This window comes from Artemia franciscana, chromosome 19, assembly GCF_032884065.1.
Source record: "Artemia franciscana chromosome 19, ASM3288406v1, whole genome shotgun sequence".
Classification (NCBI taxonomy): Eukaryota; Metazoa; Arthropoda; class Branchiopoda; order Anostraca; family Artemiidae; genus Artemia; species Artemia franciscana.
In genome coordinates, this window is record NC_088881.1 from 35,108,725 (window position 1) to 35,128,693 (window position 19,969).

The 19,969-nt window shown below is 35.8% G+C and overlaps 1 protein-coding gene across 2 annotated transcripts in view; it reads right to left on the reverse strand.

Annotated features, from left to right (window-relative positions):
- LOC136039608 (dual oxidase-like) overlaps positions 1-19,969 on the reverse strand; it is a 180,335-nt gene that overhangs the window by 86,073 nt on the left and 74,293 nt on the right. For both annotated transcript variants that reach the window (XM_065723497.1, XM_065723498.1), the window contains exons 8-10: positions 19,227-19,675; positions 11,670-11,871; positions 4,571-4,795 (exon numbers count right to left, since the gene is read on the reverse strand). In XM_065723497.1, the coding sequence (XP_065579569.1) occupies positions 4,571-4,795; positions 11,670-11,871; positions 19,227-19,675 (876 nt within the window). The remainder of the gene's footprint in view (positions 1-4,570; positions 4,796-11,669; positions 11,872-19,226; positions 19,676-19,969) is intronic.

Sequence of the window (19,969 nt, forward strand, 5' to 3'; positions counted from 1 at the left end):
AGTGATGAAGTGCCAAGTTTCTCGGACCAAACCTGTACAGTCCTGGATCATGTGAATTTTTCTGTTCCTAAGATCTTTCGCATTTTTGGCGTCTTGACGTGACCAAACCCATAGGTCCTGACAATATACCAAATGTTGTCTTCAAATCCTGTAGCGCCTAACTAGATGAACCGTCGTTTTTGATTTTACGGATATACTTTCGCTCCGGAACCTTCCCACTAACATGTAAATCATCCCATTTTATACCTTCCCTAAAGTCAGATGGCGATCCGACGAGCGTGGGCTCCTATAGGCCTATTAACCTCCTCCCTTGCGTTTGAAAAGTTTATGAGAGCGTCTCCAATAAAACATTTCAACAGTTCCTGGAGTCAAAAGACCTTCTATGCGATCGGCAATATGGATTTTGGAGAAAACGCTTAACATTGACTGCCAGCAGGCCCAGCATCAGGAGTGGATAGAAATTCAGGCAAGAGGGTGCGACGTTAGGCTATTGTCACTTGACATTGACAAAGCTTTCGACAGAGTATGGCACCGTGGCCTGATAAAGAAACTGCATGCGTATGGTGTTCGGAATGTCTGTTATGAGTGATTGAGAGCTTTCTTTCAGATCGTTCACTGCGGGTAGTACTCGATGGGTTTATTTTCCACGAACATTCAGTGAAAGAGGGGTTCCTTAGGGCAGTGTCTTGGAACCTAGACTCTTCCTTATCTACATAAATGACACAGGAAACAGCCTTGCGAGCCTCTGAATCCCTTTACCAACGATATCACGACACATTCGGCCATCCCAAAACTCAAAGACCCAACGCAGGCCTCTCTTTTCCTACAGATGGATCTTTATCAAATCGAAAGGTCTGATACGTGGATGATTAACTTCAATGCATCGAAAACAACAGAGCTTTTTATTACCCGACCAAAGGTGCCGCGTCAACACCCCAGTTTCATTTATTGTAAAGAGAGTCGAAGAGCTTCGTCTACTAGGAATTCATTTCTCCACCAATCTCTCTTGAAATAACCACCTTGATCGGGTGAGAACCTCCTGCGCAAGAAAGCCTGGAGTCACTCTTCGCTGCAAAAACCTTCTTCCATCCAGCTCGATCATCCCACTTTACAAGTCCTCTGTTACACCCACAGCTGAATATGGATGCCCGCTACATGCTGGTGTCCCACAAACACCGTTAGAACCACTCCAGAAATCCAGGATAGGGTAAACAAGGCAGGTCAAGCCTCTACACATGACTCACTCCAGCTCCTAAGGTTTAAGGTTCAAGGTTCAATCGGGTTTAATTAAAAAAAAAAGGAAATAACTACACTTAAAGTACACTGCTCTGTGACAAAACTCACGTTGAGACCCATAAACATAAAAGATTCTTCACTAACACGCAGTACAGCTCCCACTTCACCCTTCGACACGCCTCCTCATTATATAGTTTTTTATAGTTTTTTTTTTGTAATCTTAACCATATATAGTTTATCTTATATAGTATAGTATCTATATATTGTATAGTAATCTTAACCATAGGGTTCCTCCCTCCCTCCCCGGACGTACAATCACCTCACCTAAACAAACTAAAAAATCTAAACTTTATCTAATTTAGTTTATCTTTCTTTTTTTATCTTTCACTTATTGACTTTTAACTAAATATTTATTTAAATTATTTTTGAAAGACCCGAGAGGGCTCCTACATCTCAGTTCTTTTGGAAGCATGTTCCACACTTTAGCACATGCTACATCCGGGGTAAAATCTGAACGTACTGTTGGAGTTCGTCTCACTTGAAGGTCAAAGGCAGAGCGCGTGTTTCGATTATGCTGTTCAGATATCAACCGAAACAGATTGTGGAAGGGAGATGGAAGTAAACGGGATAAAAAATGAAAGGTTTGATGTAGTGTCGATGGTTGTTTTCTACAAGTACATAAATTCACCTCCTTCAAAGGAGCTCTCTCGCATTGTTCCCCCCTTTGTCCAACCGACAAGACAGACGCGAAGACACGGAGCTGGGTCAAATCATCTAAAGGAGGACATGCCAAGAACCGAGTACTTAAGGAAGAGCTTTATCCGACGTTGCCCTTCTATCTGGAACGATCTTCCTGGGGATGTTATTCCTGCAACTGCCACCCCAAACCACAGTTCCACCTCAGCTGAAATTTAGCTTCTTCAACAACCTAGTGTAAGATGTTGCAGAAACGAGTAAGTTTTCTTTAGTTTATCTTTGTCTTTATGATTCTATATGTCTTACTTTTCAGTTTTCACTGTCATTTTCTCTTGATTAGGGAAAATTGGCTCCAACTTTGGCCCCCCCCCCCCGGATCTTAACGAGACTACGCCAGTGCTTAAAAATCAAGCGATCTTAATAAGCATCACACCATTAGATTCACCATATCAGAGAACCCTACTGCAAAGGTTTCAAGCTCCTATTCACAAAAAGGTAGAATTTTACAGTTTTGCAAGAAGAAAGATCGCGGATAATTTTTTTTTTTCAGGAGCCATCATACCCAGTCAATGACCCTAGAAGATCGAGAGAGGACTCATTTGAAAGGAACATAGAAGTTACAGTGTCCTTTTTAACCGACAAAAAAGATGGTGCCATGGCGAAGTAGCGTTTTCTGCAACTTTTTGCGGCACCAAGCAACAATTTGACCTCAAAGAGGAACAAGTTGCCATCGATTAAAAATTCTAAGATGGCCAATCGATTCAACATTATCAAAAAATTACCGCAGACGTATCAAACAGTTGCAGGAGAAGTAACATCATACGGTAGGGTATTCAATCCTCAAGAGTAGGGCACATGGCACGGCATTCTCTCCATAGTCCATACAAGATAGATGATTAATTTTGACATTTATCTTAATGCTTGATTAAACTAAGTTGATTCACTAGATCTTTCACGAATTAAATTTAGCGATATACAATTGCGCATCATTCATCATTCAAGATCAGCGGGGCAGGGGGGTGTGCAATGCCTTAAACACCACATTTCAATGCCCAAATTATCTAATTCTCCTTGACCAGTCAGATAAATGGTAGAAATGGATATCTAATCCCTCTGGATTCCTGGGACTTATTCTGTTCCACACCTTCATCATTACTGCTAAAGGGGGTGGGAACAATAGCACCCTTCCATTGCGATCATTTTTTTTTCTGTGTAGCATAAAATATTACATTTACCTGTGTATCGGTATAAAGGTGAAAAAGACAGAATCAGCGATCAGAATGCTCGACAGAAAATTTTGTGGAAGGGGGGAGGGGCAAGTGCTACCATAAGTTAAAATTCAGCGAGTTTAGATGGTAATATTTTTGTTTTCCTATTTATGTACAATTATTCAATGTATTCAAACAAACGTTTGCAATGAACCGTATCTAAACATCAGGAAAACCTGTTGTAATGGTCGTGATGGATCAGACACGTAGAAGACCAAGTCACGCAGAACTTCTATCCCTGTGAACAACAACCCCTTTCCATCCACCCAAAATCCCATAGTAAAAATATTACCAAGGACTTTTTCAACAAAACAACTGTTCATCGAAAATTTTCAATAAACATTCAAATTTTGTCCAAAATTTTAATTCCAATCTAATATAAAAAGCGCTTTTTTAATTTTTTACTAAACTAAAAAAGCGGGACCCTACCAATCAATTAACAATTACTGGTATGTACAATTTATTCAAGAATAATTCGGGAGCTTATGGGGCCGGTGCCCTACATCGCGTCTTGATTAGGCTTGATTAGGGGTCTTGATCAGAAATTTAGTAAAAAAAAAAAAAAAAATCACTGAAAGTAAGGAGTAATATTAAAACTTAGAACACAAAATTATTTTGCATATGAGGGGGGCTTTCCCATCCTCAATCCCTCTGTCTTTACGCTAAAGTTTCACTTTTGTCTCAATTTTCTAAGAATGACCGCTGAAACACAAGGGCCATTTTATTGGAATAAGAAGCTTTTTTAAACCACTAAAAAACATTAGCGTAACGAGCGAGGATTGGAATAAGAAGAAACCACTAAAAAACATAAGCGTCACGAGCGAGGGGTTGAGAAGTGGCCAGTCCCCCTGATATACGGAACCATTTTTTGTTCATTTAAGTTTTAATATTGCTCCATACTTTTAGTCGAAAAAAATTCTTTTTTTATTTCATTAAACAAAATTCGACTCCGGTCAAAATATACCATTAGTAACCGAACTTTAGGGTATTAGTAATATATTGTATAATCGTTCATTAAAAACATTTCCTATGTCATTGTGCTGTTTTTAGTTTTTATGTAACCGATTACCCGGCATTTCAAGGGGTCAAAAGGTTAATTAAGACTTTTTAACCAAATTAGTTTAATTAAGCATGCTGAAGCAAAAACAACAATAATGAAATACCCGAATTTGTCAAATAATATTTTTTGAATTTTAATCAGTTGGTATAATAAAAAAGGTTCAATTAGAAAAAGTAATTTATAAATATAGATATAAATTAGAGAAGTGTTATATAATTGTTGGTGTCTTAGACAGTATTATTTTTAAGACATCCTACATTTAAATCATAGCTTCATCACACTAATGTACTAAAAGAAGTGAAAAACGTACCTCTGGACCAAATTTAAACTTCACAAGTCGTTTCAAATTTAGGTGTAGCCACTCCTTCACATACATCTTGTCACTTGATTTTCCATTATTATTCTCTTCTAGCTTCATTTTCAATTTTCTACGTCTTGAATTTTGAAGTTTGACAACTCCATAAGCGACACCGCCGATGGCAACTGGCACAAATATGAGAAGTAATATTGAATAAATGTATGGCACTTCGCTTCCCTGAAACAATAAAAGTGGAAAAAACAGCGTAGGAACAACAAAACAATAAAGCATTACCATAATTACCAAGAAAAAAGGGATGCTAAAACAATTATCAAGAGGAAAAACAACCAATAGTTTCTTGAGAATGCCATTCTAAAATTTGGTTCTTAAAGCCTAAATTAAAACCTCACCTGTTTTTTTCTATTTCTTTGCCAGGGATAAACAAGGACAAATCAAAAGGGTAAAATAGTGACATCTTAAAAAAGAAATATTCAAATTTAACGAACCTGATAAAAAATATTGGTAAAAACCATTAGTTTTATGCTTAAAATACAATAAAACCGATTTAAATGGAAACAATGAAGGTTTTACACACATTAAGGGATAAAAACAAGTGATAAGAAATTCTAAAAAAGGAAAAAGAAAAATGTAAATTTATATGTCCAAAGGTATGGAAAACTGATCAGAGAAGGACTCAGGTATGTCTTTGAAAAAAGCACCATCACCATCTAGTGTTTCCAAAATAGTTCCAACAGTTCCAAAGCACAAAACCTCAACTGTTTTTTCCACCTCTTGGCAAAAGCTTTTTGTGTGGTTGATCTTGAGTGTTGTTGGAATAACACGTAACTACCGACTGACATATTGTCAAACAACAAGCTTTAGGAAAAATCTAGTCCTAACTCACCTTTTAAGGTTTTTTCGAAATATTTGAGCCGTTCAAATCGAGAGGCCCGTTTCCTCTCCACTTTTAAATGTGTCATTTCATTACAAAAATATTCTCCAGAATTTTATAGAACGAACCTTTTTCGCTTCACAAAGGCAAAATGTAAAACAGCAATATCTATGCTAAAAGTGTTCTGTAAACTTACTTGAGCACTACAAATTGCAAAAAAGTACACAACTTAATTGGCAAAAACGAGTGGCCAAATCAAATAGCTGGTGGTACCAACTATTTAAAGCGACCCGGCTCAATAATAACCAAAACATTAAAATAAACGGAATTTTAATACCAATAGATTCATCAAAAGAAATAGATTTTTATGCTGATTTCAAATATATAAGTTTCATCAAGCTTAGTCTTACCCATTAAAAGTTAAAAAAAATTTGCCTTATTTTCGAAAAAAGGGGGAAAACGATGGGAAACTGAATAAAAAGAAAAAAATTCAACTGAAAGTAAGGAGCAACTTTAAAACTTAAGACGAACAGAAATTATTATGTATATAAGGGGGTTCGCCCCCTCGTCAATACCTCACTCTTTACGCCAAAGTTTTTCAGTACTTTCAAAAGAACTATTTATTCTAGTTAAACAGCCTTTGTGATTCAGGGGTCATTCTTATAGAATTAAAACAAAATTGGAACTTTAGCACAAAGAGCGAGGTATTGACGAGAGGGTGAAGCCCCTCATATATGTAATAATTTCTGTTCGTTTTAAGTTTTAATGTTATCCTTTACTTTCATGTAAAAAAAACTTGTTTTTTTTATTTAATATGTTAGAAGATCCAAAAAACTTTTAGCCAAACAGTGTGAAAACTTTGAAAAAAAGGCAGCCGAGCATAATTTAACGCTCCCAACAATATTGTAACTATAAGTTCAAAAACATAATTAAACAATAAAGGTACTTGTATGATATACTCCCTACCTAATATTCTTCTTATGTGTTTCTCTGACGCTCAATCCTAATGAAATTTACCAAAATAAGATAAAAATATAATACTTTAGGAACAAATTTGGGCTATATATTCGCATATTAGTTGTGGGGAAGGGTAATATATAGCGGGTCTGAATGCCTAATGCGTAAGGTACAGTTATTCCGCATATTATGTAGTAAGAATTTCTTTCTAACTTCACACTGTCCAAACACTTTGTCCCCAACCCACCCCCTTAATGTGCAAATATATAGCCACTTCTCTCTGTCTTGTCTCAAGCTATGCTGAAAGAAACTAACAAAAAAAAAAAAAAAAAAAAAAAAGTTCCATAATACGTCAATGAATGAAGAACTTAAGCTATCATACAAGTACACAAAAAAATATTATAAATATACTTTCAAAAATATCATTAAAACCTTATCTTTGTTTTCTATTTCATTGTCAAAGATAAAAGGGCCCCTTTGCCAAAAAGAAACAATAGTTATACTTGTGGACAAGTAAGCTATTATTTTTTAATAATAATTTTTAAACTAAGCTATGTACTTCATATGGTAAAATGTACATAATTTAATTTACAAAAATGACAAAAATATTAAAGAAGTAAAAAAAAACCACTGAAATCCAATGAAACGAAAATCAAAGTAAAATGAAACTAAAAAGAACCATAAAAGAAAATTATCCAAAAGTCCATTGGTTCATCTACCGATTCTGTTGATCGGTTCAGCCGTTTTCTTCGATGACATTTGGTTCTCAGGGCAGTTATGGGTTTGTATTTTGTTGTTTTATTTCAAAATGCGTAGTGTTATTTTTCCCACTATCAGACTTATTTAGAGTTTTGACATCAAAATTGTTTTTTTCTCATCTTGGATGTCTAAAAAACTTCATTTCACAAATAACTACACATTAATAACACTTAAAAGATATTTTGTCGTAGTTTTACAGCTTTTTTATGAAAACTTTTATAAATACTAAATTCTTTGAAAATTTAGAACAGCCAAACAGAACAACCTTTTTATCAGCATTTTGAACGGCCAACCTTTTAGAACAACCTTTTGAACAGCCAAAATGCCGAAGGGGATATACCTTCTTAGTGAAGTCAGTTTGGCGGTATGGTCTCAATCCGTCCAAGCGACATACAGCAAGTCTTCTAATCAAGTCTTTCATAAAGAAGGGAATTTCAGCTTCAAAAGCCCCCTCTATGTGTCTCCTGGTTAAAAATAGTGGTTAACATATAATATTAAAAAATTTGTTCAAAACGAGATCAGTCTTTGCCGATAGTATTTGCCTAAATTCTAGTCGGACAGAAGCTCTATTTACTGACCCTCGTCCTACGGGTATAGTTTTTGTTCTTAACTAATTGGCTACGTAGACTTTGGGGGCACATAACTGAAGCAATTATTTCAAGTATCTCAAGAAAGACCATACATTTATGTGATGATATGAAACTTTTTGAGTCCCCTTGGAGAGGGGGAAGGTAATATTAGTGTATCATTATGACATTTAATGTTTTTCTTATGACATTATGACATTTAATGTCATAAGATGTAATTATTGCTACTAACATCTCACTGCAGCAAGAACAAAACTTTATGAGTCCCCTTGGAGAGGGGGGAGGTAATATTAGTGTATCACATTTAATGTCATAAGATGTAATTATTGCTACTAACTGCAACACCAAGTATGGTCTTGGCCTCACTGCACCATACATGGCCCCACTGCACCATACATGGCCTCACTCACCATACATGGCCTCACTGCACCATACATGGCCTCACTGCACCATACATGGCCTCACTCACCATACATGGCCTCACTGCACCATACATGGCCTCACTCACCATACATGGCCTCACTGCACCATACATGGCCTCACTGCACCATACATGGCCTCACTCACCATACATGGCCTCACTGCAGCACCAAGCTACGTGAGGCCAGCACAGTCGCTCCCCCAATCTATCCAAAGTTTCGCTTTTTCCCCATACCATGTAGTTCCATTTTCCTTAAATCCTTTCTTATGACCAGAAATGATCCCCTCTTAAAAATGTCACAACGTCACGGTGATTCCTGGGTTGTCTACAAACTTTATTTAACTAGCTGTGTTTATGATTATTCGATAACTTTATCCCTTTCTTTAAAACTGAGTATAATTCCTTGGATAATTCAGGCTGAATTTATTTATAATTATTGTGTTTATTCTTATTCGATAGCTTTATCTCCGTCCATTTCCCAAACAATCAGTTGTTGTTTACTAACATGGGATAAAATATTATCATTTTTATTTACAACTGAAATAGTCACGATTCTTTTTTTAAATGTCCCTTTAACATTGGCAAACTCTAGCTTGGAATGTTGTCTTATTCAAAAGTTTATGTAACAGATTTTGAATTCTTATAGCATGGTATTAGCATTTGCATTGGAATATTTAACCTTAAATTACAAGGTGCAATTTAGGCTGCCGCTTTTAGCACAGGCGTGGTCTTAAGAGCTCTAATAACATTTTCCTAAATAGGACCAAATAAAAGTCATTTCCATTAATTAACAATTGATATAAATCATTAATCATATATTTTTATAGTCAGTATTAAAATTAGTAGAGAGGTTAAAAGGTGAGCCACCAAGGTCATGTTATGCTTTTTCTACAAAACACATGGTCTATTGTTTGCGAAATCAACCATGCTAAATCAAAACCAATGGGTTTCCCACTTTCAAAAACAGTGTAAACTCGGTGGCACCTGTCGCGCATGGCAAAAGTGTCCTGTGCGTCAAAAGAATAGGGCCATGCGTGGTGTGACGAGTTTCGACGTGGCGGAATTGTACAATGCGTTCCCTCCTATATTATGTTTTGGCTCATTACATTCTTTCGTCTCTTTCCTGTTCGATGTTTGAACAAACTAAAGCAGCATAACTATTAGCAAATTCAGGAAATAACCTCCTTTCAAGCCATTTTGGTGTCACGACTTCAAGGCGTTTGTCATAGCTAAAACCTTGAAATCTTACAAATCAGGTTATATGTGAGTTTTCTAGCCAACTTGGGTTAATTCAAACTACACAATTATGAGTTTTTTCAGACTCTTGGGGGAGCGAGGGGTTGAGATCTTGTCTAAGGGAGTGGGGCTAAATAATACATCACGGCCCGGCAGCTTGTTTTTTGCAGGAGAGGGATTCCGTCAAGATAATACCGAGAGAGGAAGGGGTATTTCCAACATAACCTTCTCTCAGTGAAGGAATGTGGTAGATTCTATTCATTTTGGTTCTTATCAGTTATAACAGATAGCATGTTAAAAAAACTTAAGGTTTTGTCAAGAGCACGACGGCCAACCTATGAAACTAACGACGTTTCTTGACTATTAAGGTCCTTAAGTCAGCCCTGCGACACCTAGGATCGATCCCGCGCCTTGTTTCACTATGCAAACATCAATTCATAGAGCCATTGTAGGTGATTCCTTAAATAAATGTCACATAACAAACTTATGCTTTTACACTCATGTTGACATTTTACACAATCAACACTGTGTCCGTTGTGTCCATTCTAGTGGTGGACGACAAACATACTGTTCCCACTTCTGCAATTTCGCGCAAAATCCTGTGACATGCGACAAATGACACAAATCGTTCGACAAACGACGCAAAACCATCCGTTTTGCTCCAATATCGGATGCGTTGAATTTTAACTCATACGACAATTCGCATGCGTTGTTCTGATTAAAAAAAAAGTAAATCATAACCAAAGTCATGGAGCTGATTGAAAAGCTAATTTTGGATGTTTGGTTGTTCTAGAGTTTGTCGCAGCGACGCAAAAGTCTGCATTTCTCTGTGAACTTCAATCCGATTCTTCCGTACGTCTGTTCCACCAGAAAAAAATCGTGTCGGGATTGACAAAGCAGTGGGAATCAGAGGAAAGGCATACATTCGCCACTGTAACTATCGTTGACAACTACACTGCCACCTATTCTTACTAGAAAATTCAGGTATGCAGAAATTATAATCTTATTATAATAATAGTTATAAAACAGGCCTAAAATAAATATTGGGTATCCAAAAAAATATAATTATATATATAATTTTAAAAAGATAAATAAAATACGAATAATTCTATAATTTTTCATATTTTTAAATGAATTTTTAATTGTAAGCATAAAGACCATACTAAAAGAAACAATGAAACAAATGGACTACTTTTCCTCATTAAATCTTAATTTAATTAATTAATCTATCAATTAATTTTTATACGAAATGAATTTATCCACACAGCTCATTTATGGGTTTTACTTATTTGTATCGTTATTTATTAATTGCTGTTTACCGGGCTCACAAATGTATAGGTTTCACAGAAAATCGAAAGATGATGGACATGTCAACAATTATTGACTAAAAGACGGGAGCCCCAACCCCCAAATCCCACAAACTATCTAGAAGGATATTAGCCTGAGAACTGGTCCCTAGTGGAAACAGGACCTCTTTTGTACGAAGAACCAAGAACAGTGAAAATAAAACTTTATTGTTGAATTGATTAAGTGAACACTATATATGCAGCCATGTATATCTCAACTAATTGCAAAAATTAAGCTATTTTTACTGGATCATACCTTAATTGTAGGTTTGCGATTTAGCGAGTGCAAAAACTTTAAAAAAAAATGTAGTGAAAAATCAGTAACATGGGACTAGACAGAAGAAAAAACTCGCATTTTACTTTGAAGATATCCCAATGAACAGACTGTTAATGTAATGTTTATGTAAGAAAAGCCCTGTCAAATCTAACTAATTAGTTTCGCTCGTGTATTTTCACGGTTCAAATTGGCAACACTGACGAGTATAAGGTACTGCCTTAAAAACTTCATAATTTTGAATAAGTCGAAATAAAAATTCCAGAAAATCGGTTTTCTTTTCTTTTAGCTATGGAACTGTTAAGAATATGTCTTCTATACAAAAATTTAGTTTTATAAAAATCATCTAAAATTAGTTTAGCTATATTTTTGAAAATTAAGACACAAAATGGTATTTTTTCAATATATGGGGGGGGGGGGGTTATTATTTCATTAAAAATACCAAAAAAGATGTTTTTCAAAATACGAAAGGAAAAAAATTATGGGGTACAATTGCCCCCCCTGTTTTTATTGAAACCTCTGTGGTTGTGTATATTTCCATTCAAACCTTTCAAACAATCAGATCTCGTGTTCATTATCCTTGGTACTTTTGTGATGTGCTCCAGCCAAAAAATAAAAAGACTCATTTTTATAATTTACCTCAAAATAATCATATCCTGTGAAGTAATTACACGGCTCTAAGGCTGAGGCATTGAGCTGTTGTGGTTGTGGGCACGGGTCTCCTTCCTGGAAGAACATTATCCTTTCCTGGATCGCTTCGGGAGGTATGGCCGTCGTGTTTAAAATCACGTCACGAATTGAGATTTTCCGGATTTCTTCAATTTCGTCAGCCGTAAAAAATCTAAAAATTAAATTTGAAAATTATAAAATCAAAACGTGACTACTGGTCACGACAATACTTCTGTATATGTAACCTTATTATTAAGTATTCCTACTGATTTGTCTGAATAAACTTAATCATCTTAAGCTGTAATTGTTTGTTGGCTAGTGAGTGTGACCCCACAGTTTGACATGGTATGTAATTGCTGCCCCCTAACATTATTGTTATTGTTTTATATTCAGTTATCTTTTTATTTTTTTCCTTATTTTAATGAATTTTAATGACGTTATACGTATGTATTTTTAATTGATTTACCTCGGGTGAACCGCGGGGTAAATCAGGCAACCATCAACCACCAAGTCAGGTTGTTGTTAAATGAATAAATATATTATACCATCATTCTCACAAAGGGGTTATAGACTACGATGCTTAATCCACACTTGACAAAGGCATGGAGACAAGGCCAGAGGCAAGCCTTGAACGCAATAGAGGTAGTGACTAGAGGAGCTGAGGATGGGTCAGCTAGAAGTGATTTTGGATGAGAGAGACATACACTGCTATGACACTCTAGGGTCCTTTGAATTTTTATACGGCATGGGGGGGGGGCAGTTGCCCCTATAATTTAGATGAAAATTATTAGATAGCCTATGCCCCTTGACTATCCGGATATGGACCCCTCGTCCCCCCTCCCAATAAAAATGTTGGAGCTACACCCCTGTTTATAACATAAGTGTTATAATACCCCAGAAAAGCAACTTTTCAAACGATTAGTGCGTTATATCATCTTTTGTCAAAAAATACGTGTATCACATCATTTTGTACATAAAAATGCAGCTTTTTTGTCAAAAATTATATTTTATTTTAATACTATTTTTTGTTACTTAAAAAACCACTAGATACAGATATTTCAAAAGAGCTTCTAAACGTCCCTCTATAATATTTCAGCGTCCCACTAGCAGTAACGAAAAAAAAAGGAGTAGAGAAATGAGACCTAACTGCTTCCTACGCAAATTTGATTTTCCCTGTTAGAAATTTATGCTTTATTGCTTTAATATTTGCTTCATGCTTTATGCTTTAATATCTGGTTTTTAGCTATGCTATTTCCACAGGTGCAGTTTTCCTTTCGAGACGACATCATTTTGTGTGGTTTCAGGCTATTTTTGCTAATTCCCACAAGTTTGTTTCGACAATAAACTTTTATAAACTAAGATTAATCCAAATAATAGTTACCATTCCCGGATCCACTTCAAATAGCGATTCTTCCTCACTTGCCAGTTGTTTTTTGTTTTGTTTTTTTTTCAATGTGCGTTTCAATTTTTTTTGGTTACTACGGGTTAGAGTTGGTTCTTTACTAGGTTGAGTCTAACACCACAACCATCATTTGTAATCTCAGAATGAAATTTTGCTGCAATTTGTCTCAATTTCATGGACATTATCAACTGGTATATTTCCGTCCATGTCTTGTCCACCAACTTCGCTGGTGGTTCTACCTAAGGGTTGTATCCAGGGTCGTATTAAGACCTTACGGAGGGCTACAGGCTATCCTGACCAATTTAGTCAGGTTATGAACTATTATTCTAAACGATTCTTTGGACTTCAGCCAGGGATTGTGCTGTTGTAATTTTTGCAGTTGTAAAGTCTTTGAAGATTATGCATACAAAACTAATAAATTTCCACGTCTTGTTTACCAATTTAGTTGGTGGGATCTGTCTAAAGCTTATCGCAGGGCTAGATTAATGTTCCTTAGACTGCTACTACTACTAACAGCTCAAAGTCTTCTACCCCTGGTTTGTTCTTAGATAGTTTAAATTTTATCGAAATGCGTAAGTAAGCATGTAAAGGGCTCTTAAATCAGGCCTCTTTATTAAAAATGTAGGACTTACGATTGAAGCCCTCCATCCATCTACTAATGGGTATCAAACGCCGTACCATAGTTTCAACTGGATTTTGATTTTATTTTTGTACTTCCTTACTTAAAATAAAAATTACTTTAAGTTTAATATGTATTTCGCAATAAATGAAAAATGTATTGTGAATTTTATTGAAATTAAAAATTTTAACATGGAATTAAAAATGGTTTTCTGCTTTTGTATCTGACAGCTAGTCGCATTATTTACGATATCCTTACAGCATAACAGTCCCTGCCACTTATTGCGTTCAGTCTAATTTCAACCCTATGACGGTCAGTTGCCAGCTTGAATACTTACGAAGTTTTTGCTCTCTTTTTTTACCTCATTGCACACTCTCCCTCAACGGAAGCGATTTGCATTCTTTCTGCCAATTTTTAGCTAACATCATTGTTTTTGTATTCTTTCACGAAATGTTGATAGAAAAAATTCGGGCGAAATAAAAAACTTCAAGTTAAATTATCTTAGTACAAAAGATATAACTGCTAGCCGCTATGATTTCTATTGTCTCTGCTTGCACCTTCCCCTAGTCCTCCAGTCACATTTCAAACCATTTAAGAAGAAGTGGTTCAAATCAAATTTAAATTAAGGCGTGGAAATGTGGAAATTCAAATTTAACAAAAAAAAGCTGTTTGGCGCAACCGTACATCTTTGAAATTGAGTGAGGTGAAGGAGAAGCAAACAACTAAAACAAACCTTTTCAACATCTACTCCCAAGCTGATAGAATTACACACAGACTTTAGGCACCGTTTTAAGGTGCAAATAAAAAAAGTAAACAAGACGGCACTAGACCCTTAAGGTCCAAACCGGTGGTGCTGATCTCCGTTTCATGGCCCTTCAGCCAGGAAGTTTAATGGGGCTGGGGGCCAACCATCCTGTGCTTTCACACACCCTTCCTGCTTACCTTTCCCAAATTTTTCCAGGTACCCATTTAGAGCTGGGTTGACTCTGGCTGAGCTCACAAAAGTCACGCCACTGACTCCCATCCCAAACTAAATAACTGGTCACAACTGGGATTGAACCCGTGGTGCAAATGGTGCAAACCCGTTTAAGGTGCAAATGGCCCATCTCGGCTAGTGATGGCCATTTTTTCTGAAATAAAAATCTTACCAGTCTGGGGCCCAGGAAATTTAGAATGAAGACTATTCTATGTTTTTTTGAAAATGCTTTAAGGTAGCATTTAGAACACTGGAATGTTTTAGCACAGAAAGAAACATTTGGTACTTGTATGATATGCACCCTACCTAAAGTTCTTCCAATATGTTTCTCTGACACTCAATCCTAATGAAATATACCAAAGTAAGATAAAAATAGGGATTACTGTTCTTTACCTCCATGTTAAAATTTGAGTTTTAATGCCATTGGTTTTTTTTTGTCACATGTTTTCGTACACGTATCGCATTGTTCTTTAATTCTAGAAGAAGAAAAACTAGCCCACCTTTCTTAAGACCGGGCTAACTAATCCCCCGGGATAACTAATGCTGAGCGAAAAACCTAGACTGAATAGAAGTTGCAGTTTATGGAAAGATTAATAACTAAGGTTTTAAGGGTGTCCCACAATTGCCCGCTGGAATATATCCCCCCATATCCTCGGAAAATCACAAAGGAGAAAGACCCCCCACAGAGAAGTTCCCCTACAGACAATTCCCCCTGGAAAATCCCCCCACGTGTAAAATTGAGCTGCCAAAGGTGAGAGTACGAACATTCAAAAGAATGAAGAAAAGAAGAGATTCCTGAACATTCTACCTGTTTTCCAAAGTGTAGGCACAATATAAGATGTAGAATGACGTATAGAGTTTATTTTTACTTCTTCTAATTCTTCTTTTCGTATTTTTGGGGGATGGGGTTGAGTAGTCACAGCAGGGTGATACAAAGGTTACAGAAACTAATTTGCAGCTTATTAGAAATAAGGAATTTTTTCTATCTTGAATTTTCTTGGTTGTGACTTAGAGTTTCACTCCATGTAAAGAAACTGAATTTTTAAATAAGAAGTAACTCAATCTCCGTTCAATTAAACCCTTTATAAATCAACCCCCTTTCGATTAAACACCATACAACTCAACCCCAACCGGTAAATTTGCTGTAGTTCACAACATCTATAGGGAATACGTTCAAAAATAAAAGTAGTGCCATTAGCTTCCTTATTTCATTTTATTTCCAAATGTCATGGTAGCCTTTCGGACAACCCACCCCATACCTTCCAGATGGTGCCAAATATAGCTATAGAGGTGTATTTATCCGTTGTTTTACATCTCGTGACATGTTATATCCTCTTTGTTAGCCAATTTTTTTCATTCTTGACCTGTTTTGGGAGGTTTGACTGACCTAGCTGTTACCAGGCTTCCCATGGTTGGGTCCCTCAGTCGAAAAGTAAGGCAGTGAAACAGTCCGTTAGCGCTCCAATCACCCTTCCTACTTCTAAGGCTGACACAAATATCCCAGACCATCTAAGAAAACTTGACCACGGGGAGAATTTCCTACTTTTGACAGTAATGGAGGAAATCCTCCACGGTCGCTCATTTTGGAACCCCGGTAAACCTGAATATTCTCCATGGGTCCGGTCACTAGAAGGGACCTTTACAATTAGTCTACATTTGTTCTGTCAGCACTAAATCATCCACGCTCTTCTTGATAATAACACTGTCCCTTGCATTTTCGCCCATCTTCCCAAGAAATTCTGGGGCGCGAATTTTCCGGAGAAAATTAGCCTAAAACCGTTCTAAGAGCCTTTTAAAACCTGAGTGGCTCTTTTGTGGGAAATTTCCCGCCAAAGAATGCAAAGTGTGTGAGTCACAACAATTTTTACAAGTACAATCTCTGTTTCTCCATAATACAAGAAAATTTCATAACACGACCTTGCGTGTATGGTTGACTAGCGGCTGGAATAGTGTTCATAATTGACAGCAATCAGCCAAACAAATGAAGTAGAAACAATGTCGATAAATTGATTGCCAAAAAATTCATTAATTTGTTGGTCTGCGGTTGCTCGTGACATTTTACGCAGATCCGAAAAAAAATGAGGAAATGACAGATTTTCTACCTTTTTTAAAATAGAGAAATTAAATATTAGCAGTCAAATTGACGCAGCATATTTTGTGTGCTGTCAAGGTTCTATCCCACTGGGCATAAAGGAGCAGCGACCGCAGGTGACTCAATCATTTTGGCTGCTTAAAGAGCTACTCAACTTCTGCATTTTGTTTAGGCTAATTGTCTGTCATCATTCGAATTTTTTATTTCCTCTTTATAACTTTAACAGTTATTAATTACTGAAAGATAAAAGTTATGTGTTTACTGTGAATGTATAGCTGCCAAGTAGTTAAGAACGGTGAAAAAAAAAGATATTTCAATTTAACATCTTCAATAGTAGCATCGTTATGCGGCGGGGTAGAGATGGTAACACAAATTTGGAGGTAGGGTTAGAAGATTTTTATTTTCAGGTTCGAGCATTAGACTTGATTTTGGTATGAACAAAATTCCATACCCTGATGATACCAGGGGCACCAATTGGAACGAGGGGATATTGGTGGCAGGGGACAATTACTAACCCCCGAGACTACTTAAAAAACTGTATTGTCATTGAAACGCTAAGAAATTGCCCCTTCCCTATATTTAAAAAATTGTATATTCACTTTAAAGGAACGAATAAAAAATCCTTGCCCCTTCTCTCTAAATTCTTGTTAATTTGGCACTCCTGTAAAAATTAAAAAAAATTGTTATTTTAAAAAAATTTTAATTAAAAACTTTTTATTTAAATTAAAAATTTTTAATTTAAACTAAATTAATTTTCTTTAGTATTAATTTAAAAAAATTTAAATACTTTTTTTTTAATTTTAAATTAAAAAAAATAAATTTGGCACTCCTATGCTAATAAAAATTTTAGAGAAAAATGTTCTTTACAGAAAAGAAAAATGTTTTAGAAAGAGAAAAAGTGTTTATTTAGAATATAGAAAGTGACGCTTTTAATTTTTGGGTAATGAACCAGAACCGTCTCAATAGTTATATTCCTTTGGAATAATTTTTATTCCAGAGAGCATAGTGGAACTACAATAGTTGGCAGCACTAGTAGTGGTTAAGTCCTGAATTTTGAAAAATACCACAAAAATGAATGACTTTTTTAGGTTCAGGGTGCGAGAATTGATTTGAGAATTGATGTCGGGAAGAATAAGTTGTTTGAATCAGGAATATATGAAGACAAGGAGGTGATGTCAGGAAACAAGAAAGTTGACTAGGTCGATAGGTTCACTAGCCTAGGTGGCATTGCTACCATAAGTGGTAGATGCAGTGATAATGTAATAACTAGAATAGCCAAAGTGCAGTGTCTTCGTTTTTTTTACACCCCGTCATTACTAACAGGGTTTCCACTCCTAGTGATTTATCACTATATTTTATATTGCCTATACAAGAAAATCACTAAATCAGCAAATAAATCAACCCAAAAATCACTAAAAGCTAGTGATTTTTCTGACCGGATGATAACCCTGCATAGTAGGATACTAGAACGCACGCTAACGATAATAGTCAAGAGTGGCACTGAAAGATTGAGGATTGAGAAAAGTATCCTAGATTTTTTCCAAAGTCAATGCGTAAGAACAGCTTCATGCATTCGTATCAGTGTATCAAGCATTATCGAATAATAAAGAAACAACAAAAATTTATAACAAGTATGACTAAAAAGAGTCGTGGGTATTTCCAAAGGTTGGGGAAGATAGCCTATGCTAAATATTTTCACAGGGATTTTCTAAGGATAATTTTATATACTCGGTTGACTATTTACAACCGAGGCGAAACAAAAATCAACGCGTCCTCAAATGGGGCGGAAATATGTTAAAAGAAAATATTACAGAAAATAGTAACCTTACAAAAGGGAGTAGTAAAAACAAAAAAAAAAATAGAGCTCAAAACAAAGTGGAGTGAAAAAGAAGCATGCTGTATTGGCCCCAGGTAGCTTGGCATTGTGATGATTTGCCAATAGTAGCTTTAAAGTTTTTTTTCTTCTGAGTAACCATTAAATCACAAGATTACTTCACCTAAAGAAAGAAAACGATCAAAAATGGGGTTGTTAAAGGACAAATGAAAATACTGAATAAAACACAGGAAGTGAATATTTCGAGAAAACACCGCCTCTCTTCTTCAGCGCGAACAAAATAATATGATCAAGGAAAAAACCAAAACCAAAAAAAAACGCGGAAAGTACAACAAAACGAATGAAAAAATTTAATAAATAAAAAAAAATTCAATAAAAGACCAAAAATTGACGATCAAAAACCCCATTTTTGATCGTTTTCTTTCTTTATGTTAGGGCAGGCCAATTTGGTTTAAGAAATTAAGATTACTTCATTGCATTATAATATGTTTTATACCTCACAATATTTCATTATTACATTTGAATAGTTGCATAATGTGTCATTTAAAAAATAATATACATACATTACAAATAAATAATAAAAGAAAGATAAGTAAATACTAACCCGTTGTCAAGATTTTCGAACCAAAATCGATCAGCATCTCTAATTCGTGTCATCTGCTCTTTAATCACAGTTCTGAAAAGGGGCCCAGGCCCTGAATTTGATTCAAGCATTCCACCAACATAAATATCGACATTATTGATGTCATCATTGTATAATTCCTTTAATCTTTCGAAAAGCTTGGGCTCCTTTTTAAACAGTTGGGGATTTATTTCTGACCACTCTTTGACCGGTTTCAACTTAAAACTTTTTCTTGCACTGTTGTAATCCGAAAGACCCATATCGCGACCTCGCATAATGTTGATGGCACCCAGGTCTCTTCTACTGAATTCCATGGGACCAAATAGTTTATTCCTGACGTCATTGCAGAGAACGTGGTCCTCGCGTTCTGCCAACTGTGAAGATAAGCCCATGATGAGTTCTTCAAAAGAAGCCTGGTCTTGAAACATATCCTGAAAAAACGTACATTACTACATATATACATACTATAATATAAAAAATATATACATGATTAATATTACATTATATTTACGCTGCAGATTTTCAATACATTAAAACTATTCCTCAAAAAAAAAGAAAGAAAAAAGCTGATATTTGCAACCTGTATATCTTCAAAAAGGTATATACGCTCCCCTCTCTTCATCGGGTTAGTTTAAAAGAGTTGATTCTCAAATTTGCCAAAAATGACAGATAGCCAAAGAAACGAGAAGGCATCCAATAGAAGAATGTCCAGCCAGGGTCAGATA